At 39.8% G+C, this 24,708-nt stretch overlaps 4 protein-coding genes across 13 annotated transcripts; 3 read left to right on the top strand and 1 right to left on the bottom strand.

Annotated features, from left to right (window-relative positions):
- Positions 1-695: 695 nt before the first annotated feature.
- On the top strand, positions 696-5,705 carry LOC132795540 (uncharacterized). 4 transcript variants are annotated; one of them, XM_060806322.1, is made up of 3 exons: positions 696-1,061; positions 2,405-3,296; positions 3,367-5,705. In XM_060806322.1, the coding sequence occupies exons 2-3, from the start codon at positions 2,513-2,515 to the stop codon at positions 4,206-4,208; spliced, it is 1,626 nt and encodes a 541-aa protein (XP_060662305.1). In that variant the 5' UTR covers positions 696-1,061; positions 2,405-2,512; the 3' UTR covers positions 4,209-5,705. The 4 variants fall into 4 exon arrangements, with proteins under 4 accessions (XP_060662305.1, XP_060662306.1, XP_060662304.1 ...); XM_060806323.1 differs by lacking the exon at positions 696-1,061 and adding an exon at positions 1,399-1,499; XM_060806321.1 differs by lacking the exon at positions 696-1,061 and adding an exon at positions 1,834-2,037.
- Positions 5,706-6,379: 674 nt separating this feature from the next.
- LOC132795528 (alpha-(1,6)-fucosyltransferase) lies at positions 6,380-10,415 on the top strand. Its single transcript, XM_060806295.1, has 4 exons — positions 6,380-7,088; positions 8,284-8,857; positions 8,926-9,350; positions 9,475-10,415. The coding sequence occupies exons 1-4, from the start codon at positions 6,787-6,789 to the stop codon at positions 10,112-10,114; spliced, it is 1,941 nt and encodes a 646-aa protein (XP_060662278.1). The 5' UTR covers positions 6,380-6,786; the 3' UTR covers positions 10,115-10,415.
- A 1,190-nt stretch (positions 10,416-11,605) lies between these two features.
- Positions 11,606-12,298, top strand: LOC132795576 (uncharacterized). The gene is made up of 3 exons (XM_060806372.1): positions 11,606-11,666; positions 11,769-11,987; positions 12,063-12,298. Exons 1-3 carry the CDS (start codon positions 11,621-11,623, stop codon positions 12,296-12,298), a joined length of 501 nt encoding a protein of 166 aa, XP_060662355.1. The 5' UTR covers positions 11,606-11,620.
- A 48-nt stretch (positions 12,299-12,346) lies between these two features.
- On the bottom strand, positions 12,347-24,361 carry LOC132795538 (phosphorylase b kinase gamma catalytic chain, skeletal muscle/heart isoform). 7 transcript variants are annotated; one of them, XM_060806310.1, is made up of 10 exons: positions 24,151-24,361; positions 22,272-23,101; positions 19,409-19,587; positions 19,062-19,346; positions 18,339-18,429; positions 18,138-18,274; positions 17,968-18,065; positions 15,736-16,257; positions 13,327-13,485; positions 12,347-13,271 (listed from the first exon to the last, which is right to left on the bottom strand). In XM_060806310.1, exons 2-10 carry the CDS (start codon positions 22,361-22,363, stop codon positions 13,137-13,139), a joined length of 1,698 nt encoding a protein of 565 aa, XP_060662293.1. In that variant the 5' UTR covers positions 22,364-23,101; positions 24,151-24,361; the 3' UTR covers positions 12,347-13,136. The 7 variants fall into 7 exon arrangements, with proteins under 7 accessions (XP_060662293.1, XP_060662294.1, XP_060662296.1 ...); XM_060806311.1 differs by having other exon boundaries at positions 24,172-24,361; XM_060806313.1 differs by having other exon boundaries at positions 24,236-24,361.
- Between the last annotated feature and the right edge of the window lie 347 nt (positions 24,362-24,708).

Raw genomic sequence — 24,708 nt, 5'->3', positions numbered from 1 at the left:
TTATCAAAAACATTCTTTGATCACACTGACAGAGACAGAAAAAGTGTCTAATTAGTTTTGTGCATGTCTTGACAGTCGTTTAATCGTCATCGACATCGCCATCGACCATCTGCATTGCCAACAACCCCCATTGTAAACGACGTCGACGCCGCTGTCGAGGTGCCTTTTGCGAGCAGCAGCAGAAGCAGAAGCAGCGTCGCTTGAAGCGAACAGCGACAGGCATTGAATACGAATGAACGCTCGAAAGTGGAAACGACGATAAAGCGGTGCGCACACAGACGTGCGGCTTTGGCTTTGAGGGGTGCGCGCGCTCTGCTGCTGCTGCTGCCGCTGTTCTTATTGTGGTTGTTGTTTTTATTATTGTTTTAGCTGCTCTGCTGAGAGAGAGAGCGAAGGCAGCGTAATTGGATTCGCGAAGGCAGCTGCATCCTTTTTGCTTGAATTACGAATGCGGATGCGAGCAACGAAAAACAAACGACTAACACTCGACAGTTAAAACCCCGCTCAGCGACGCCACTGCCAGCGCAGTAGAGTGAGAGAGAGGGAGGGAGGCAGAGCAGCGGCAGAGGAACAGAGAAGCAGCTTTATTGCTGGCTGACTCGACTACAGTGGCTCTCTCTCTCTCTCGCTGGCTCTCTGCTCTACGCTCTGCGTTTGGCTGCCTTGGCTCGATTGCTGGCGTTTGGCTGTTTGGCTGACTGCCTCGCTGTGGACAGAACGAAAGACAGGCGGCAACTAACAGCGGCGGTCGCAAGCGAAATTGTTTTTAATATTAAATTCAAATCCGAAACTAGAGAACAAACTCTCGAGTACATCCCACATATATATACATATATATATCAATAATAATAATAATCATAAGAGGAATATAACCATACATAATCAAAGAAAACAGCGCAACGCAACGCAACGAAGCACCAACAACAACAACAAATATACAGCGAAACAAACGGATAACGAAGAGCGGCGGCTAAAAAAGCAACGAACGTTGCTTTTCTTCTTATTTTTTGTTGATTTGTTTCTGTTTTATTTATTTTTTTTTTTTTTGATGATACAAAGAGGTAAGCACCACAAAACAACTACAACAATAACAATAATAACAACAAACAAGAGCATCAGCAGCTGCTGCATACACTGAATATATTTTATTCACGGTTCGCGTTCGAGATTCGCATTCGCAAATTCGCCAATTCGCTGCTTGGTGGCCTCTTTGGCACCCGTCTCAACCAAGCAAGCAACAACAACAACGACGGCAAAGACGACTGAGAGACGGCCACACTGGCAGCTCTGAACACTGTGAAGAGCTGCGATTGTGACGGCGCGACTGTTAATGTGACTGACAGCCAATGTTGTTATGTTTTGTTAGTTTTGTTTTAGTTTAAACGAACGCATATTTCCAAAATGCAATATAACAACAACAACGACAACAATAACAACAGCAAGCAAAACGAGAACGTACATATAAGAAAAGAAATTTCGTTGCCCCGTTTGCAAGCAGTGTGAGTGTGCCAGTGTATGTGTGTGTCTGTGTGCGTTTGCCTGTCAGTCACTGTGTGTATGTGTGTGTGTGCCTGCCAAAGCTGCCGCTGCCTAGTGTTTGTGTGTGTTTGAATGTGTGCGTGCGAAAGACCGACACAAGCAACGACAACGACGTTCGCCGACAACGAGAAACAAAAAAAAAAAAAACGAAAAAAAACCCGACTGGTGCGAACCAAGCGACAACGACACAACGAAAGCAGCGACTGCGAACTGCGACTATGCTGCTGCCTTGCTTTTGCTTTTGAGAGTAAAAATTCGATTTGATTTTTTGTGCCTGTGTGTTTTTTGTGTGCGCTGTGCTGTGTGTGCTGCCCTGAAAAATTGCAAATTGCAAATTTGCAAACGAAATGTGATTATCGTTATTATTATTGAAAATGCTGACAAATTCACGACGAAATTGAACACACACAAAACAAAAAAGAAGCAATAAATATATCCCAAAAAAACGACACAAGGCGGCAAACAGCAGCAGCTTGGCTAGTCAGACGGACAGTGAAAGTAATTAAATTGTTGTTTCTCACATTTTTCGCAAACATTTCTCGCCGTCCGTCACTCACACGCACACGTGCAACAGCACACACACACACACGCATATGCAGCAACGCTAGAAAAGAAAAAGAAGAAAAAGCAAAAACGAAAACGAAAAAAAAAGCTCTCATTGTCTGCTGCGTTTTTAAAATGTAATGCTAATTTGTGTTCTCTCTTTCTCTCTCCTGCTCTCTTCCTTTGCTGCTCTGGTGCTTCTTCTTCATCATGTGTGTTCATCATGCCAACGTTTCGCCGGCGCATCACCAACAACAATAACAACAACGACTACAACAATCATCAATCGACATATTGGCATATATCGATAACACATTGTTAGAGATACACGCAAGGAGCGATAACTGGTAAAGTGATAAACACAGAGACAGAGATCGATATACATACACAAACACACACACACAGACAGACAAACAGACGACTAAGAAAGATGGCAAACGGCAAAGCGACAGCGTCGTTCTTCGAGAATGGCAGCACCACACAATTCGAATACTGCTACAAACTGTATCCAGAGGTGCTCAAAATGAAGGCTGAGAAGCGCAGCAAGAAGCCCCAGGAGCTGATACGACTCGATCAATGGTTTCAAAACGAGCTGCCCACGCTGATCAAGGCACGAGGGAAGGACGCCCATTTGGTGTACGATGAGCTCGTTCAGGCGATGAAATGGAAACAGTCGCGTGGCAAATTCTATCCACAGCTATCGTATCTGGTCAAGGTGAATACACCACGTGCCGTCATTCAGGAGACAAAAAAAGCGTTCCGCAAGCTGCCCAATCTGGAGCAGGCGATCACAGCGTTGTCCAATCTAAAGGGTGTGGGCACAACAATGGCATCGGCTCTGTTGACCGCCGCCGCACCGGATTCGGCACCGTTTATGGCCGACGAGTGCCTGATGGCCATACCAGAGATCGAGGGCATTGATTATACGACCAAGGAGTACCTCAATTTTGTGCAACACATACAGTCCACAGTGGAGCGTCTAAATGCGGAGGTCGGCGGCGAGACGCCGCATTGGTCGCCGCATCGTGTCGAGCTCGCACTGTGGGCGCACTATGTGGCCAACGACCTCAGTCCCGAGCTGCTCGACGAGATGCCACCGCCGGGTGTGGCGGCCACAGCGGCCACAAATGGCAAGACGACGAGCAGCAAAGTGCTCGATGGCGATGATACCAACGATGGCGTTGGAGTTGTCGATGACGAAAGTCTTGGTGCAGGTAAAATTGAATCGATCTTCTCTCTTTTTGTGTGTGTGCTAATCTCTTGCTTCGTTTCGGTTTCTTGCAGCTGCTGATGACAACATCAATCCGCCGTTGGCAACGAGCGCCGTCGTTGTCGGAGCTAAGAACAACAGCAACAACAACGCTTTGCAGGACGGCGACTCGAATTTCGTGTCGAATGATTCCACTTCGCAGGAGCCCATCATTGATGATAATACCACACAGACCACGGCCACCACCACGTCCACAGAGGATGGCGAGGACAGAGGACCTTTGGCCTCTGACGATTCCGAAAGCAATCTTGAGGCCCCACCACAACAACACAAGAATCATCCCCAGCCTGCGGCAGCTGGAGTCGCTGCTGAAGTGGCTCCACAACAACAACAACAACTCAACAACAACAAGCAGCTCAACAACAATGGCGAAACAGTTGCAACCACCACAACAACAACAACAGCTGCTCCGGCTTCAGTTGATGGAGCTGCTGCTGCTGCTGGAGTTGAAGTTGGAGCTGCTCCTCCGCCGGCCAATGGAAATGGAAAAGCTGCTGCGGCGTCGGCGACAACGGCGCAGGATGAAGACGAGTTGGATGACGACGATGTCGATGATGAGGACGAAGAAGACGATGAGGAGGAGGATGACGAAGACGATGAGGATGAGGAGCTAGAGGCTGATGAGAGCAACAGCAGCAGCAACAATTTGCGTGCCAGCAGGAAACAACTGCAACAGCATTTGACAACAACAGCGACAACAGCAGCAGATAGTGCAACGCTAACGGCGCCATCTATTGGCCAAAAGCGTACGGCACTGCACTGCGAGTTGGATGCCAGCTCGCCAGATGGCGCCACTGCTGCAGCCGCCACAGGCGCCGATAAATCACCAGAGCTAAAGAAACTGCGCAGCGACTGAGCTGCTCACCGAACGCCCAACCGCCCACACAACACAATACAACACAGACAAATACACATACACCCAGATCTGTTGGTTGGGTAAGGGTAACAACAACAAAAAAAACAACAACAACAACATATAAACGTAAGAAGAAAAAAAAAAGAAAAGCGAAAAGGATAACACGTATCTGCGTAACTGGTGGAAAGACACATTGTATGTATGTAGTGCAGTTGAGTCGACATTGATTGAGAGCAAAACATTACCTACACTTTGCCACAACAACAACAACATTCAAGAAATTTTACTATTAAGCAAAAAAAAAACAACTAATTATACACATATAATATATATATATATATACAACTCACACACACACATATAACGAGATCCCCACACACACATACACAACATACGAAACTTAACATAGCAAGGAGCACACAGCACACCAACACACACACACACACACATACTAGAGCATAACGTAACATAACGTAAGCATAACGGATGAGAAGAGACGTAAGAAAAGTCCCCATAACAGAGAACCACAAATACACAAACGCAGCAGAACCATTTCACGTACACACACACACACACACACTGACATAGAACGTAATGCTAGGAGCAAGCGAGAATCAACAAAACAAAAAATATTTAGTGCGAGCGAGAGGAGGCAAACATAAGAAAAAACCAAGTAAATGAAGTTGGAAACGAATTGAATGTTGAAAAAAGCAAAATACACAAACAAAATAGCAAATAGCCATACACAAAACAACAACAACAAAAAGTCCCCAATTTGCCGCAGCGATAACGTAACGTCAACGTAACGTCAAAACACGTGAAGAATTATGTAGATGATGAGAAAACGAAAACGGAAAGCAAAATACCATAATTACCATAAAAATACAACATAGTAACTATTAAAATCAGAAACAAATTGATATTTTTACACAGTCAAATGAGAAACGAAACGTAAAACAAAAACAAATATGAGAAATCAACATTTAAATATTAAAGAAATTTACAAATGCCGCAGTTGCCCACTACAAGAAACATACAAGAAACGGATGAAAGAAAACAAAAAAAAACAATAATTATAATAAAAAAAAAGTAATTTATATAAGTATTTAAATTTAACAATAAATCAAAACTTGTCGCATACAAATTCAGAGCTCATCGTACACCCCCTCGCCCCGCTTCCTTCAACAAGAAAAAAACACCGCCTGCCGCTTGATCGGCAAGCGTTCTCTCTCTCTCTCTCACACACACACACATACACAGACAGACACCCACATCTCTAACTCCCTCACACACACACACTCATGGAGCATTAGACGCAGCCGTCGACTAAGCAAAAAGAATGAAAAGAAAAAAAAACAAAACAACAACAACACACACTCATTTGAAACAGTACGAAATTTTTGTGGTCGTAATTGTAATAATATAATTTATAATTTATGTGTACGACGTTTTTTTTAATACTATATATATATATAATACTGAATTTTTTATAATTTATACGATAATTTTTCATTTGATTTAACAACACAACTACAACCTAAATTTTAATAGCATTAAAAAAAACAAACAAACGCATTCATTTTTGGCGCTGATCTAACAAACGAAAACAATAACGCAAATTGCAGTTGGAGTTACAAATTGCAATTGTGGAAAATTTGGAAATAGCTATTGGAAAGTGAGTTGCTTACAGATACTTTCCGCCAAATAGGGGAAACATGAAATTTGATTCCTTAGAATCACTTAGCATAAGTCCCAATGGATTGTGAAAGTATTCTGCAAAAAAACAAAAACAAAATGAATAATCCAAAAACAACGATGCCTCTTGTTAGCATGGAACAGAACATTGCGAATTTCCCTCTTTGAATGTCCCGCAGAAGTACCAATAATGCAATCAAGTTGGACTATCGGCACACCGCCACTCTCCCAATCGATATCAGCATGTGTGATGTTTGGGTTACGTGTCGTTTGTCGACTTTGGTATTCGCATATTTTTCAAGTGCGTTCGACATGCAGAACAGACTTTCATAGTATGTTATTGGCCTGCGAATATGCTGTTGTTGTTGCCGGCGTTAGTTTTATTCAGCAATCGTGTTTTATCGAACGCAAAAATATACTAAAACTGAAATATACCGATAATAAGAATAAAGTGCTCGGCGATATCTATCGATAGACTGCAGCTTCATCCCTATTCTAGTATTTTGTTATTTATTTATTCTCGCCAAAAGGAACGAGAAAAAAAAGGAAAAACGGAAACTGTGTCATTGCATTGCCGTTTGTGTTGTTTACGTTGTTGTCGTCGTTGTTTGTTGTTGTGGTTAGCAATGAAGTGCCGCGCAATAATGATAAGCATTAGCAGCTAAAGCGCTGCTCGTTTGGTTGGTGACTATGCGACGACGAGCCAAACGGCCAAAAAACGCTCAAGCAACAACACTCCATTAACAAGCTGTGCCAACCACACACACACACAGACACACACACACATACACTCTCGCACGCACACACCGGACACGACACCCGCACACACATACACACGCAGGCAAGCTATTGTGAGTTGGGAGAGTAGGAAAGATTTGCAGCAATGTTGCTGGTGCGCCAGCTGTTTGGCTCCTCATCCAATTCCTGGGTACGTGCTCTCATCATCTTTGTGCTTGCGTGGGCGGTGCTCGTCTACGTCTTCGTGCTCAAGTTGACCAACACACAGCAGCAGGCTGCTGGTCAAGGGCAAGGTGGACAGGGAGGCCAGAGTTATGGATCCGCTTCGCTGGGATCAAATGGTGACAGTGAGCTGAACACGCGACGCATCAATCAGGCGATGCAGCTGCTTGAGCACACGAAGCAGCGCAACGAGGAGCTGAAGCTGCTCATCGATGAGCTGATGAGGTGAGTCTGCCAAAAGGGGAAACAACGCTGATGACACGTCGAATTTATCGCCGAGATCCTGTCTTCGAAGTCTCCATTAAAATCGTATTCTAATCTCCCATTGAAATCGTCTGGTCTGGTATAACCAAAAACCTTCAAAGTTCTTCTGGTTCCCCATTGAAATCGTCTTATCATCTCAACTAAAAACGCCCCTTAAATACTACTAAAATTTCCTCATTGAAATCACCTTCTATGAAAGTCCTTCTAGAAGGTTGAAGTTACCCCATTGAAATCTTCTGATTTGATCACTAGAATCATTTCCTAATATCCTATAAGATTTTCTAAGAAACGTCCCTTAAATACGCTTAGTGTTACCCCCCACAATCTTCACTGAAAGCAGCTTACTAATTTCCTATAAGATTTCCTTAAGAAACCTTCCTTAAATACGCTTAATGTTACTCTCATAATCTTTCTTAAACAGCTAAAAATACCATTTCTAATCGACATTTCAAATCTCCTGGGAACGCCGGCTGCAATTTACCTGCTTAACTTCCTCTTATGCTGATTATGTGGTTTGCACAAACCGATTTTAATTTTTATCGCAAGTGGCCCATGAGGTTATCACATAAGTTTTGTTGAAACCATGAGCTCAGAAATTTGGCCCTGAAAACGCTCCACCGGAAATACCCTCGAATTAGCTTTAAATTTATCTCCTAAACTATGATAGCGTGAAATCGCACTGAAAGTACCCAACAATCTCTTAATCTTTTTAAAATTTTCGCTATAATCCCCATAAATGCCACCGTGAAACTTCACTGAGATCACATGATCTCGCCCTGAAGTCTCCCCAGGAAAGCGCGCAGTAATATTTCAATCTCTCTGAAGTTTCCGCTGTAATCCCCAGAAACTCCCTGAAGTCTCCCCACGAAAGCGCGCACAGTAAAATTGCTTCTTAAGTCATCCCTAACGCTACCTCAAATCTCAGCTGAGACCTCGTTGAAATGACCACCGAAATCAGCACAGAAAACGCCCCAAATCCGCACTCGACATGCTTTTATAATCACGTGGCATTCATATGCTAAACGGCCCCTGACACGTTGGTGTAATGAGGAATTATCCACGCTAGCAGTGAACACGTCACAAATAAACACACACAGTCTGTTCTTTTGCATTCTCTCATTCTCTCGGGTTCTTTCTGTTCTCCCTTCTTTTACAGTGAGCAGCTCGACAAGCAGAGTGCTTTGAAGCTTATCCAAAGACTGGAGCAGGACGCTGCACCCAAAAACGGAGGAGCCGGAGGTGGAAACGATGCTGGACTTCTTGTGGATGACACGCTCTTCGAGGTCGTGCCCGCCGACTCGGACATGGAGCGTGGCCTTGAGGCTGCGGGCGGAGCTGCAATCGACTCAGCACCAGCTGGGCAACCTCCACTTGGGGGCGTGGCGGGCGTCGAGCCGAGTCTCGAGTACGAATTGGCACGACGTCGTGTGCAAACAAATGTGGCAGAGATTTGGAATTATTTTAGCAGCGAGCTGGGCAAAATACGCAAATCTCTCGGTCCGAATAACGCCGATCTCGAGGAGTCCATACAGCAGGTGCTATTGCAGGGTGCCGAGCACAAGCGTTCGCTTCTGAGCGACATGGAGCATCTCCGTCGCGTCGATGGCTACGAAGCGTGGCGTCACAAGGAAGCGAGTGAACTGAGCGATTTGGTGCAGCGACGTCTGCATCATTTGCAGAATCCCAGCGATTGTGCCAATGCACGCAAGCTGGTCTGCAAGCTCAATAAGGTGAGCAACCTTTTACTCTCTCTCTCTCTCTCATCGTTCCTCGTCTCATCTCTCGTCTCGTTTTACAGGGTTGCGGCTACGGTTGTCAGCTGCATCATGTGGTCTACTGCTTCATTGTGGCCTACGCCACGGAGCGTACGCTCATCCTTAAGTCACGCGGTTGGCGCTATCACAAAGGTGGCTGGGAAGAGGTTTTCAAGCCCGTCTCCGACAGCTGTCACGATGCTGGCACCGCCAATGCGTACAATTGGCCGGGAAAGCCCAACACTCAGGTGCTGGTGTTGCCCATCATTGATTCGCTGATGCCGCGTCCGCCGTATTTGCCGCTGGCAGTGCCCGAGGATCTGGCGCCGCGATTGAAGCGTCTGCATGGCGATCCCATTGTCTGGTGGGTGGGACAGTTTCTCAAATACTTGCTGCGACCGCAGACGAGCACACGCGACTTCCTCAACTCGGGAATGCGCAATCTGGGCTGGCAGCGTCCCATAGTCGGGTAGGTTCACTGAACTAGAATAGGATTAGGACATTGCTCTACAATATTTGCAGCTTGAAATCACTTTTGTCCCGTACTCGCTTTCTTATTTGTTCTTCTATTCCCATTTCCAAACCTCCCTTAGCGTTCATGTCCGACGCACGGACAAAGTGGGCACCGAGGCCGCCTTCCACAGCATTGAGGAGTACATGACCCATGTGGAGGATTACTACCGCACACTGGAAATCAACGGCACGAGTGTGGTGCGTCGCATCTTCCTCGCCTCGGACGATGCGCGTGTCATCGAGGAGGCGCGCAAAAAGTATCCACAATATCGGATCGTCGGTGATCCCGAGGTGGCACGCATGGCCGCCGTTTCCACACGCTACACCGACACCGCTCTCAATGGCATCATCCTGGACATTCATCTGCTCTCAATGTCCGATTACCTGGTGTGCACATTCTCCTCGCAGGTGTGTCGCGTTGCCTATGAAATCATGCAAACGATGTATCCGAATGCCGCGGATCGTTTCAAGTCCCTGGATGACATCTACTATTATGGCGGACAGAATCCACATAATCGACGAGCGGTAATTGCTCACAAGCCGCGATCCCATGAGGATCTGCAGCTGAAGGTGGGCGATCTGGTTTCGGTTGCGGGCAATCATTGGGATGGAAATTCCAAGGGCAAGAATACGCGAACCAATCAGGGTGGATTGTTCCCCTCCTTTAAGGTCGTCGACAAGGTCGAGACGGCCAAGTTGCCCGTTTACAACGGTGTCTAAACGTCCAACAACAAATAGCAAACAACAAATAGCAAACAGCAAAGCAACAACACAACTCCTAATGAATCTCGCACTATTTCTCATTCCACGTAACGCGTAACGTGACGTAACGTAACGTGACACTTTTGATGATATTAATCGAGAATTCTCTTTTTCTTCAAATTCGCAACGCATTCGAATCTCATTCTTAAGCAAACAAGTAACACAAAAAAAAAAGAAAACAAAACAAAACTAGCAAGCAAATGTTGCATTTCTCGTAAGCCGCAGAAGTTAAAAATAATGTTGACAAACAAGAAAAGAATATATACATATATATAGTAATATTATAAATACACAAATATATATATATAAATTAAATATATATATATATTATATAGACTAAGTTTAAGCATGCAAAAGTAGGGTTCAAAGTACGCGCAATATAGTTTATCCTCTGTAACATAGACAAAAGAAACGACAACAACAAATAAATAGTAATGTTTTAATTTAACAAACGAAACATGGATTTCTTTCATTTCGACAGCACAAAAGTACAAATTACAATTTTACAGGGAACTGGAAATGGGACAAAGCAATCAAAGTACCATTTGTACCGAAGAAGTTGCTATGCGTCGCTACAAAAAAGTACTATTCATATTTACAGGCAACGGATACTGGCGAAAAGTAGCGGAGCGAAATGTCCCATAATCATGGCTATGCAATTGTTGGCATTGCTTTGCAAAGCAAAAAGTCCCACTTCCGAAAAAATCCTTTATAGTAAAGCTGCATGGCAACCACCTAGCATCATTTTCCTCCACAATCCTATTAAAAAACACAATTTGTCAATGCTCCAAATAAAGTACCGTTGTATGCCAACTGCAAAAGCAAAATGTACCATTGCAAGTGTGTAAGAATGTACCCCGCTGTGAAAAGTACCAACGCTCTGCTACCATTTTGAGTAAAGTGTCAATGACACTTATCGATAAACAAACGCACGCATGCGCACGCACATCATCAAATATCGATTGATATTTTGAACTTTTGGCGCAAAGGTTGAAGATCCCACAGCAGCCGGTTGATTGTTCGGTGAAAGTTTGTGCATTGTTTTTTTTTTATGATTTGTGTGCGAAACGTTGAGTCAACGTTGAAGCAACCACAGGAATGCCAAAATAAAAAAAATAAAGAATTCCCAAAAAAGCCCAAACAACAATCACAACAACAAGAATTAAGCAGGCGCCAATTGACAGCAACAACAACAACGAAATGGAAAACGTGATAAGCGCCAGCGGCAGCATCAGCAGCAGGCTCATAAAAAACGCCTGTGTTTGTGTGTGCATCAATTAACAATTAAAGTATTTCACAAAATTATTTATATGCGTGTATATACTGAGCGCGTAATATAATTAAGTACTCAATGAACCGCAGGGAAGTCGAAGTCAGCAGCAGCAGCAGCAACAACAACAACAACAATAACAAACGGCTACAAAACAAAAAGTCGCCAAACAGGCAGCTGTCGCTAAAACCGGCATGGGCGCGAAAAGGAGCGCAATATTGGGGATTGGGATTGGACAAGGTCAAGTTCGGTTGGCAGCTTAGCTCTCGATAAGCCGCAAGTCGACGGCGTATTTTTTGTGATTGTGATAACAACGCGTATAAAACATTGCCGCATTCACAGAATCAACAGCACTTGCCGTCCTACAATCCAATTGTGAACAACAGCAGCATCAGCATCACCTTCACCTCAGCAGCAGTAATAATAAGAACAACTACAACTACATAAACAAAATGGCGCACTTCAAAATTGTCGCTTTCTTCGTTTGCGCTGTCGTTCTCTTCGTGCTGAGCACGAAGTCTGCCGAAGCGGCCATTGCACGCGTCAAGTTTAGCAATCCTTGTAAGTGGCAATTTATAAAGAAAATGAAAAAACATAACTTACTTATTTGTAATCGCATCGATGCTTTTTTTGCAGCGTATCCCGGCAAATGTGTGCTCAACTCGAACGTGATTATGGCCCCTGGACAAACTGGCAAGGCACCCGATCATCTGTGCGCCGGCGTCACATGCTTGGAGAACGGTTATGTGGAGTTCCGCACTTGCCAGGCAAAGGCACCGCCAAAGGGCTGCAAGCAGCGCGACTTTGTCAACACGAACCGTAACTATCCCGAATGCTGTGAACGCTCGTATGATTGCACCAAGCACATTTAAGCTTTGCCATCGATAACGATAACAGCAGCGATAACTCACGTTGTTGCACTTTTCTGTTTCTATTTTTGTTTCGTTTCGTTTTTTTTTTGTATTTTTTTTTTTATTTATTTTGTATACTACAACATAACAATTAAAATGTAAACGCTTAGCAATATATTTAAATAATTTAATAAAATCGTTAACAGAAAATACATATGCATCTATGTATGTTTGTTTTTGCTTGATTTGTTGATTGGTAGTTGTTGTTGTTGGTGTTTTCTTATTCCTCTTCACTCACTCGTTATGTATGTCGAGCGGGGGAGTGGGTAAAGGGGGAGGCAAAGGCCTTTTACGGTTCGTACTCACTACTACTACTACTCTCACTACTACATGCACATCTGTTGCCTTCTCATTTCTTCCACATGTTGTAGTTGTGCTTCTTGTCGTTGTATTATTGGCGACAATTCGCGTTTAATTGTATGTATGTAAGTAAGTATGTACATAGGTAAAACTAGCATACTAATTATATGTATGTATGTATGTATGTAGTATATGTATGTTTGTGTGAATAGTATTCATTTCTACATTAACTCCTTCGATTTTTCTTTTCAGCTCTTGTACATACACAACATAATAATGATGTGGAGATTTCAAAAAACAAGAAAAAAAATTAATTGTACATACAAACAGAACCGAACCGATTGCTGATTACACTTTGTTGTTGTTATTCTTGTGTGTGTGTGTTTGATACGTATTTTATGTGTGTGTCGATTAATTACTTTTGCTAATTTTCGTGTATGTGTGTGTTTATATGTGCATGTGTATGTGTGTTTGTGTGTTGGTGTGCGTCTTCCGCTTCCTATCGACTGAGATTGTTGATGTAGAGCGCATGGAGTTCGGTGCGCGGAGTATTCTCGAAGAGGGCGGCACGATTCTGTCCCTCGCCCTTCTTCACCCAATGGCCGTAAACGCGGAAAGCGCAGCCATCGATGACCTGCAAAGTGAGAGGTGAATATGTATGTATGTGTGTGTGTTTGCTTTGCACTCACCTTGCGCAGCACTTTGACGCGATATGGATCGCGTATGGCTTCCTCGACATGCAGTGGCTCTGCAGTGTAGCGCAGTCGTCGTATCCTGATCACGGCACGTATCACTAATATGGCAAATTGGAACTTTTTACGTGCATTGAAGCGACTCTGTTTCCGCAGCTATATTTTTATATGAATACCACACAGAAAAAAAATCAAATAAAGATAAAATTGTTAATTAATTCATATACTGATATTTATAGTTTATTATTATTTTCATTTGATTTATGTTGGGTTTCTTATTTTTGTTTTTTAGTTTAGATTTAGTTTCCATTCGCCATTTTGGGGTTAATATGAATGTTAGAAGCTGTTTTTGATACAACAAAATGTGTGTGTGTATGTGTGTGAGTAATAATTTTGTTTTTTTTCTTTTGTTACGTTACGTTATGTTGTTAGACGGTTACAGCAATAAAGAGAAAAGTGCAACACAACTTGCGCCTTAAGACAAATGTACAGTGTGCGTGTGCGTGTGTATGTTGTGTGTTTACCAAAGAGACCAAGAGAGAGAGAGATCAAGATATAGACAGAGAGTGAGGGTGGAAAGACTTCTTAAGCTAAGACTTTTTTTTTGCATTTGCATTTGCATGCTGTGTTAACTGCAGTGCATGATACAATAATACAAGGTAGTCTCGTCGTGTGCTTTTTTCGTTCGGTTTCTGTCCGCTATCGTCAGTGCGCTCGTGCTTGTTGAAGCGAAAGGTTGTGCGCGGACGATTTTTTCCCTAAATGTTAACCCTTGTGCAAGACAAAAATGTCAGATTGCAATTATATTATATATATATATGAACTTTATGATAGAATTAAGAACCTGAACAAAAAAATTAGTAATCAAAAATAAAAACAACGATTACTGTCAACTTCTAAACTGTAAATAATTAAATTATAAAAACATTTCAACTCTTTTTTTATATAGTGGAACAATTAAACCCTATGCGCCATTGAAGGGTTAATCACAAAGCTCTACTGTCGATTCTTTCGCACTCACTAGGCGCAGTCGTTTCACTCGCACTTATGTATGGTATAGATAGCGGACAGCTTTTCCGACGAGACTACCTTGTATTATTGTATCATGCTGCAGTGTGTGTGAGTGGGAGAGCGAAAGCTTTCGCATTGCTTTGCTTAGATCCTCTTTTCTCTCCCTGAACTGCGCTGCGTTTGTGTTAGTGTGCGTGAGTTTGAAGTACAATATGAAGAGGGGGAGTTATTATTCAGTTTCTTGTTATTTGTAAGCAAAAGCAAATAAATATAATTAAAACAGAAAATTTGTATTAATTTTGACAAGATATGTATATAGTATAATGGGTGAGCGACACTCTAGGACAAAACACACACACATATATAATAGAGAGATAGAGAGAGAGACTAGTATATGTATATGTATGTATGTAGGTGTATGTGTGGTAGGTGTAACTAATAGTTTGTTGGTTTTTTTTTGTATATTCTCAGCATTTTTCTTTGGTTTACTCACAAGGGAGTCTCCACAACACCGACTTATAGACACACATCCTATAAGGGCGTTGAGACTCTGACAATATTGATAGAGAGAACATGACAGACACACAAAACAAAACGTGTATATCAACAAATCATACAGAGGAGAGAGAATTAAAAACAAAAACAAAAGACATCGTCAGTGAAAATCGGTAAAGCGTATAATTTTTTTTGTTTATATCATTTTTCATTTCGATTCGTAAATGGTGTATTTGTATTTGTATATATTTTGTGATGTATTAAACGCTACGCTAAAATCGAAACTTAATCAAGTGGCATGCAAGAAAGAGACAGATAGCATGAGAGCGAGAGAAGAAATCAAAGTTAGTTACACAGATTGAGCCAATTATTAGTGATCGGGGTGCAAAAGCGATACTTAAATAAAAACCACCATCAAAATTATCGTTTTAGATATAAGATATGTATAATAATAAACTAAATACTTCTACAAAGGTGCATATAATACAAACAAAAGTTTGATTTACTTGGCTAAAACAACAACAAAAAAAAAAAGAATTAATATATAATAATAATAATAATAATACAAGGTGTGTTTCAAAAACTAAACATTAACATTAATGACTCCAATTACCAATAATACAATAGATATATATTATATAGTATAGTTATAGAAAGAGATAGTGGAAAATGAGCATGATTTTTCAAGTGCCTTGACGCCGTTGTGTAAGTGTATTGGTGTGTGTGTGTTGGTGTTTCGTGATTTTTGATGGCTTTCATCTCAGCGTGTGTGTGTGTTCAACATAATTTTCAACAACTCAAAAGCAACTAAGTGTGTGTGTGTCAAAAACTAAGTAAATAAGTTGTACGTGGCAATAAAAATAAGAAATACAAAACCAAAAAGGATAAGGAAAAACCTGCCTGCACTGTGGGATATAATAAATGTGCTTGTTGTTGTTGCTGTTGTTGTTTGGCATTTGCATATAGCAATTTATCGTTATCGATATCGCCGCTTATCGCTGGTATCGATGCCTGCTGCTGTTGTTGTTGTTGCTGTGAATAGTAAACAGTCGCCGTTAGCGTCATCGATGAGCTGCCAGTGTTGGAAAGCGACGATGTTGCTGCCGTTACTGCTGCCGCTGCAGCTGTTGCTGCCTCCAACACTTGTTGCTGTTGGAGTTGTTGTTGTTGTTGCTGTTGGAGTTGCTGTTGTCGCTCGGCGTCGGGCGAGAGCGCAACATCGCGCAATCGATTCGATGAATAGGAGCTCTGCGGTGCACTGTAGTAAATGTAGGAGGAGTTGTTCTTGCCACTGTAGCTGCTGCTGCTCGTTGGCTCCATGATCGCATGATTGAGGTAGGTTCGGCTGGATGTGGTCGCTGTTTGCGAATGCTGACGCATCGCTGGCGGATGCCACGCCATTGTCAAATCGTTCATTAGAACCTGAGATCGATAACCGATCGATTTTGTTTGTTGGGTGTTTTTTTGATTTGGTTTTTGAGGTTTTACGATTTTGGTTTACGAAAGTGAAATCAAAAGAATTTTATAAATATAATCAAAAATGGTATACAAATAAAAATAATACCTAAATTGTTTCATTTGAGCGACATAAATCGATTTATTATTTAAATTATCAAATAAATATAAAGTACATAAATAAATAAATAAACCTAAGCTAGCTTAAAAGGACCATTTTCTTCATTGCTTCTTTTACTATATGCACCTTTTATCTTGTTTCTTTTTTTTGCTGTTTTTTTTCGCTCATTGCACGCACACATACAAAAGGACAAATGGGTTCGTTAAATGCTAGACAGAGATGGCATGCATGCACGCGGCATTTGTTATCGGTTGTTATCGTTATTGTTATCGCGACGACGGGCGACACGATCACGAAAAGAGCGAGAGACAAACAAATTAGACAAGCAAAATAATAAGTAGAAAAGAACGCGACAGCAAAAACAATAATGTAGAAATAAATAAATAAAAAGTAGGAAATGGGAAGCAGCAACAAACGATTAAGTAATTAATTCATTAATTAATTATTATTCTCTAGTATGCAACTATTTGTTTTTTTTTGTTTTGAAGGTTATATATAGAGATGGGACAATGCTCAAGCTTAATCCCTGAGCAAACACGAGCACAAGAACGAGCACGAAAACAGGAAGAGATAAAAAAAAAACATGGTGTTAAAGAGTTGAGAGTTATTCGGATTAGACAAGTTTTGATTCGATTCGATTCGATTTCGATCAAGAACAAAATGCAACAAAGTTGATATGTATGTGATTTGTTGTTTGTTGATTTCTTGTAATTATTTATTATTATCATCGATATTATTATTATTATTATTGTGGTGGTTGTGGTAGTTATTATAGAGTATTTGTTAGTCCAGACATTATTCGTTACCAGTGCGATTTCAGTGATGCGACTCATTCTTCTGGACTTGGTCGAGAGGCTGCGCTTGAGGCCATCAATGTTTTGCTCGAACAACTACGTGTGTTATCGAATATCGATTATTCGATTATTGACGTGAGAGAGACAGAGGTACGATACATTTGTATTTGGTTTTGTTTTTTCGTTTTTTTATTATTATAATTGCATGTTTTTTTTTTTGTAAGTTTTAAATAAACGTATTTTATATGTAAGAAAAAGAGAAAAATGTACGTATATATAATAATAATAAATTCTCAAAAAAAAAAAAAAAATAAAATAAAATAAAAATAAATTAAGTAAATAAATACTAAAATAAATGTAAAACAACGAACAAAAAAAGTAGGAAGGGAAATCAGTTTCTTTGAGGGGAAAAATTTGAAATAGAAAATGTGTCGACTCCCAAGGTGCAGTACAATATCAATTGGTTTGGATTATATATATTATATATGTGAATATATAGTTGGAAGTTTATAGAAAGAAGAAGAAGCAGTTAATTGGCTGTTTGTTTGTGTTTTTCCGGGAATATGTGTGAGTCACAATTGTTGGTAGAGTGTTCGTGTGTGTATAATTCTAATTCCTGAAGTTTGTTGGACTTAAGAATACGAAATATAAATACGCATAGATATCTATTGTGTGATAGTAGTAGACCTGAACACGACTAACGTTATGCCTAGGGGACCGGATCGGGGCATTTAGATTGGGTTCTATGGGATCGTCACTTACCATTTGATTGAAGAATGGATGTCTTAATACTTCCTTGACGGTGATACGTTGCGCAGGATCAACGACTAGACATTTGCGTATCAGATCTTTGGGATCCTCTGTCGAGAGTAAAGTGAAATCAGCGATCAACAATAGATTCGATTAAACGAGATGTGATGTGATAAACTTACCTGAAATATCGGCCCACTCCGGTGAGGTGAAACTGTATTTACCCTCCATAATATTGCGCAGCATGACCATCTGCTTACGATGCCAGAACGGCGGACAACCGACAAGCAAAGTGAACATTATAACGCCGCAGGCCCAACTACAAAACAATACAAAAATACCATATTTAAAAATAGAACTTCGATTGCGATTTCTTTCCTTACATGTCCACCTCCTGTGAGTAGCCTGGAGAGCCTTCGAACATGTTGCATTTGAGCGTCTCGGGGGCTAAGTAGCCCGGTGTGCCGCACAGATCTGTATGGAATAGAGAGAGACAGCATAATAGCGATCAAAAGTGAAAAAGAGAGAGACAGACGGAATGTGCATGAGCATCAGTTGGAAATGCATTTCACATAACTCAGCTAATACACAAGCTAGGCTTATGAAATTTGAAACACATATTTATGTTAACGAAAGAAATGCATAACTAAAATCTTTTTGGTGTAGCACATATTCTAATTTAAATGTAAATATAAGGTAAATAGTAAAGTAAACGTTAAATCAATGTTCTATAAAATTAACAAGGCACTCAAGAAACTCTAATATTTGGAGAGAGACAGACAGAATATGTATGGGAAACTATTTGGAAATTCATTTCGTATAACTCAGAAATTAATAAAGCTAAGCTTATGAAATGCTATAGAACAATTTCTGTTAACGAAAAAAATGCACCACTAAAATCATCTTAAAGTAGATCCTACTCTAACTGAATATTCTAATTTAAAGTTAAAAAATGAACAAGTTTTAATATACTTGACTACTTCTTTCTTCAATATTAGGGTTCCTTAAATAGGCGCTTATAATAGATATTCTAATATTGAGGAAAGAAGTACTCACGTATGAAGAAAACCCGAATCTTCTTTGGGAATGTAAAATCCCTTTCTTACCCGTAAGTTTCTCGCCATCATGCAGTTGACGGGCGAAACCAAAATCTGTGATCTTGACATTGTGATTCTCGTCGAGCAATATGTTCTCGGGCTTTAGATCGCGATGGACAATGCTCTTGGCGTGTATGTACTCGACTCCCTCAAAGATCTGTCGCATAATGGTGCGTGTCTTCTTCTCGGATAGCGTTACCACCGATGTCAGATAGTCGAAGAGTTCGCCTTTTGGGCACAGCTCAAAGACGAGAAATACAAATGCATCTGATTCAAAGACGTCCTGCAAATCAACTGAGGAAATAGAAAAAGAACATTATTACTAATGTTTAATTTAGTTGAATTTTACGACTCACTTATATAGGGATGACCCATCACTTGGCGTAAAATTGAGATTTCCTGTCGCGTTGCCTCGAGCATATGATATGGATTCGTTTCGCCCGCCTCTGTTGTGGCGCCCAGATCGATGATCTTAGCGGCAAACTCTTTGCCCGTCTCCTTCTCGATGCATCGTCGCACCGTCGAACTGATGCCCCTGTAAAATGTTGAAGCAGAAATTAACACACTGTTTGAACATGCAACTTTATCAAAAAGATACGACTTGGAGAGGATATTACAATCATAATCACTTTTACAGCTTTACGATCTATTTGCCTCGCTGTGAAGTTCAACTCAAGGTTGATCTCGATATTGTAGTGTAACAATGACAATTCTCACACGTCTCCACATGTGCCTCTGTCTCTGAGTCATAGTCTTATGGTCTTATTGAGGCAACCCTTCTGCGTCTTTTCTCCAATTTAAAACATAAACAAAAGTCTAGAATTCTGCAAGCTCGGCATAAAGCCAACGATAATAACATTAAATATGTTATGCACCCCGCATTGGATCTTTCGATTTTGGGCACAATTCGCACCCACAAATGCCCTCTCTATACAGCGCGATTTTGTCTAGTAGGTGAAAAACTATATACACTAAAAGATTGATTATAATTTATCATTATATTAGTTCAATATTTAGTTATTCTGCACATCAAATTAATAGTTTTTCTTCTTGCTAAGTTTTAGTTTCTTGTTTCTCCTTAAGAAAGAAATTTAATAGTATTTTTTCTAACATAATTTTAGTTTTCTTTTTATCTAACTTAAGGGAGAAATTAATAGATTTTCAAGTATGAAAATTGTAACTTCCTTATTTTCTAACTAAAGAGAGAAATTAATAGTTTTATAGTTTTACTTTTAGTTTTCTAGTATCATCATTTTAGCTTCCTCTTAAATTAAGGAAATATTTCAGTTCCGATTAATTCAATAAAATGTTGTATACGATAACATAATAGCATAATTTTTGCATACTTTTCCTATAACTTAAGAGAGAAATTAAGAGATTTTAAAGTAACAAAATTTTAGCTTACTTTTCCTCTATCTTAAAGGAATTTTTCGAATTTACGATTATTTAAATAAAATGTTGTATACCATAACATTTCATCTTTATTTTGGAAATAAGATTTGTTTCTAATATTTCATTGATTATTTATTAAGAATTGTGAAGACACATTCTATATTTCATTATTTTATTAGTATAATAATTTGATTTATTGCAAATTCCAAAATAAAAAAATAATAATCGAATATCTGCTAGTTGTGTACGATTATTATTAACAGCTATTCGATTAATATTCTTTTAACCTAAACCTTGAATATCATGAACAAATTTGATATTTTGTAATACTAAATATCAGCAAAATGTATGAATATTTGCAAATTCTAATTAACAGCTATTCGAATAATATTCTTTTAACTTAAATCTCAAATATTATGAACATAATTTGATATTTCTAAATCAAACTATCAGCATTATGTTTGCTAGTTTGCCTGAAAATATATCATTTTAATCGTTATAGTCACAAAACTCGTTTGATTCATTCCATGTTCCAATTCTATACAACTAACAGATATTCGATTATTCTTCACTTAACTTAAACCTTGAATATCACGAAAGTTATTTGATATTTTGAAATCCATCTATCAGCATTATGTCTTCTAGTTGAACATGACTCAATTTAAATTTGAATTCTACATTATATTCCCAAATAAGAAGAAATATTGTAATTCTAGCCCACTTCTAGCTAAATTCGCAGTAAGTCTAGTCTTTCACAAAATTTACTTGTATGAGTAATTTTTGTCGATTGCATGAAATTGTTTTGCCCAAAAGGTCAATGATATGTGTTGTAGGGCGTGTTTTGCTGAGGCTTCTGAAACACTATCTCTATAAGAAACTAGCAAAGAAAGGTCTCATGTAAACTTAGTTGTGACTAACGAAATTTTATGGGAAATTCGTAGTTTAACTACGAATAGTTTTATTTTTTAAACTAAAATATTTAAGAAGTTGTCTTTATCCAACAAGGATCTTAGTTAAGAATACTTTTTTCCCCTATTAAAATATTTAAATCTTTTTTATCTAACCAGGATCGTACTTTGGAATACTTTTTCCCCAACTAAAATATTTAAGAAATCTGGCCATTAAGATTAACCGAACTTCTCCTAAATACTTAGAATAAATGATTACCTGAAATAATTATATTGATCTATATAATGTCTATCAATCTGTATTAATAACAATTAATTTAATTTAGTTTTGTCATCTCAACATCTATCTCTATAAGAAACTAGCGAATTAAAGGCCTCATGTAAACTGAGTTTTGAATAAGGAAATTTAAAAGGAAATGAAAAATTTGTAAGAATTAGATGAGGAAGATTATTGCTATACTTTTTCATACTTTTTTGTCAACTAAAATATTTAAGAAACTGTCTTTATCTAGACAGAATGATCCTTTAATTTCTTCTATATAGTTATAGAAAACATGATTACGTGAAATAATTTATATTGACCTATATAATATTTATATCTGTATAATAATTATTTTAATTTTGTTCTATTAGAAATTAGCAAATAAAGGTCTCATGTAAACTGAGTTGTGATTAAGGAAATTTAATAGGAATGGGAAATTCGTAATGTCTAAGATCATAATCTATAATATATGTATAAATTCCATGATTCCCATAAAATCGGTCTCATGCTTATTAAAGATGTATCTAAAATTATTTATCTACCCTTACTTAGCATTCTTCACTAGTATAATATACTAATATATTCTTCAGTCATCTTAAGTCTCAATTAAGATATATAGAATAATCGTTTTAGGGGGTTATATCGGGCTGATCTTACCTGCCCAGTATTTCCTTGGGCTCATATTTGGCATAGAAGCCCTTGGCCGCATCCTTGTCGGGCAGCAGATCATCCTCCTCGTCTTTGGCCATTAGATCCAGTGAAATTTTGGCGGCGTTCTCAGCAACTCGAGACGTCGCAGCGACACCAGCGTCGCTTCTGTCTCACTCGCACTTGCTGTTGTTGTTGGTGTTGTTGTTGCTGGTTGCTTGTGCTGTTGTTTGTTTGTTTATTTGTTGTTGTTGTTGTTGATATTATTGTCGTGTATGATTATTGTTGCTTTTGTTGTTGTGGTTATTAAGTGTAATCCAAATCCAACACAGAATACAATGCTCTTTCTCTCCCACTCACTCCTTCTCGCTCACTCCTTGGCGTGTTGCTATTTTTGTATAAAACGACGCAAGTTGACGCGACGCGACACGATCAATGCACGAATTGAGTCTGTTCCGTTATACGACGTCGTCGCTTGCCGTTTGCTGTCGACGTCGCTGCTACGCTGCTGCTGCTGCGTAGTTGTTGTATTTGCTTTGCTTTTAATTACCAACAAATCGCTGGCAGCGCTGCTGCTGTTGCTGCTTTTACTGTTTCTGTTGTGCCGGTGTTTTGCAGCTTGGGCTGGTGTAAGAAACAATTGTTCTTGTTGTTGCTGCTTTCGTTGCTGGTGTTCTTGTGGAAGTCAAAAGTGGGCTGCTGTTGCTGTTCTCTCATTTCCACATTGCTCGCTCGCTCTCTCTCTCTCTCGCATTCGCTCGTTCACACTCTCAGCTGTTGTTGGTTTGTTAAAAGGCTGCGAGTCGGGTGCTGATTTAATTAATAGCGAATGCCAACAACTACAACAAATCGATTTAAAACAGAACACAGAACAGAGAAGAGAAATCAAATAAAATCAAATTGAAATGAAATAGAATTAGCATTCACATTCGCGTTTGCCTTTTTTTTTCTCTGCCTTTGCTTTTGCTCTTCTACTTCTATTTTCTACTTCTGAGTGAGTGCGCTTTATGAATGATTACACAACGCGTCGTCGGCCCAATAAATCTAAACGGCGACAAATGCTTTCCAACTTTATCACATTTTGTAATTACACACAAACACCCACACACACATAGAGAAACACATACGATCGCCCTCCCCCACTCACTCAGTCATTCAATAATCACACCCACACTTAGTGTTTTGCCTCGCTCGCTCTCGCTTTTGCGCTCTATCTCTGTTACCGTTACTATTTTGACTTTGGTTTGTTTTGATCTGTTTCTCATGTACTACTGCAACTAAGCCGAGCCACAGCTGCAGTCGCGCTGCCGCAGTCGCAGTTGCCGCCGCTGCTTTCGTTTCGTACATATCGACCTGCCTCCACCACCTCTCCCCCCTTTACCATTCCACGAACACAGCAGGTGAGTTTCAGTTTCGTTTAGTCTTTTATCATTTCACACTCTTTATCATTTCATTTTTCGCATTTGGAGTTTTGGGGGCGCGGCATCGGCAACGACAACGACGACGACCATAATCGTTTGTAAAGCACATGTGTCACAAATTAAAAAAAAAAAAAAATAATAATAAAAATTCATTGGGAGACTCTGCATGCAGTTTATTTGTCTTTGGTTTGTTCTCCTTTTCTAGCACACACTCACACACATTGAAACAGACAGAGAGACGTCGACGCACTGTCTCCGCCTCTAGCAGCGGGTACATTTCAATGTCAACTAAGGTTAAAAGTAATACTCTTGTCCATTTTTTGGGGGGAGTTTAACACATTTTGCTGCACATACGTCTGGCGAACAACAGTGCACTGTTATCTTGTGTTGTAACAATTCCGGTCATCACTTTGCGGCTTTGCGATTTACGGTCAAATTTAAACCAAAATAAAAATAAAACACAAAACCTGTATTTTGGGATCACACACAATCACAAATAGAGGTGGTGAAACATCGATGGCACTATCGATGCATCGATGCTTTTGCAATTACTCAAACACATCGATGTTTTGTGCAGTCAAATAATATTATCAATTCATTTATTATTGAATCAATAATTCTTTTCGATGATTTCCGACTTTTTCTATCTTAAAACAAGAGCTTTCTTAACACCTGTGATGAGGTGTGACCACAAGTCGTGTTTCTAAAATATTCGTTTTAACGCCATTGTGATATACCAAAAATATACTAAAATTTGCCACCTGGTTACACTACCATCGATATTGCACAAATAATTACAAGCAGTTGTGTAAAAATATGCTTCATTTTAAGCAAACAACATTTTTATATATTTCATTACAAAATCCAGTGCAACATAAGCAAAAATCATTTCGATAAGGTTATCACACACAGTTGTCCATATGCATATCGATAACATGTGCGCGAAGCAACATTGCGATAGTTACGCCAGTAGCGTTGCCACTGCGTCGTTGATGCGCCGTTTGCGGATTTAAATTCAAATTTAA

Source organism: Drosophila nasuta, chromosome X (genome assembly GCF_023558535.2).
Source record: "Drosophila nasuta strain 15112-1781.00 chromosome X, ASM2355853v1, whole genome shotgun sequence".
Taxonomy (NCBI): domain Eukaryota; kingdom Metazoa; phylum Arthropoda; class Insecta; order Diptera; family Drosophilidae; genus Drosophila; species Drosophila nasuta.
The sequence above is the reverse complement of the archived record's forward strand: the minus strand, read 5'-3'. Positions and strand labels throughout refer to the sequence as shown.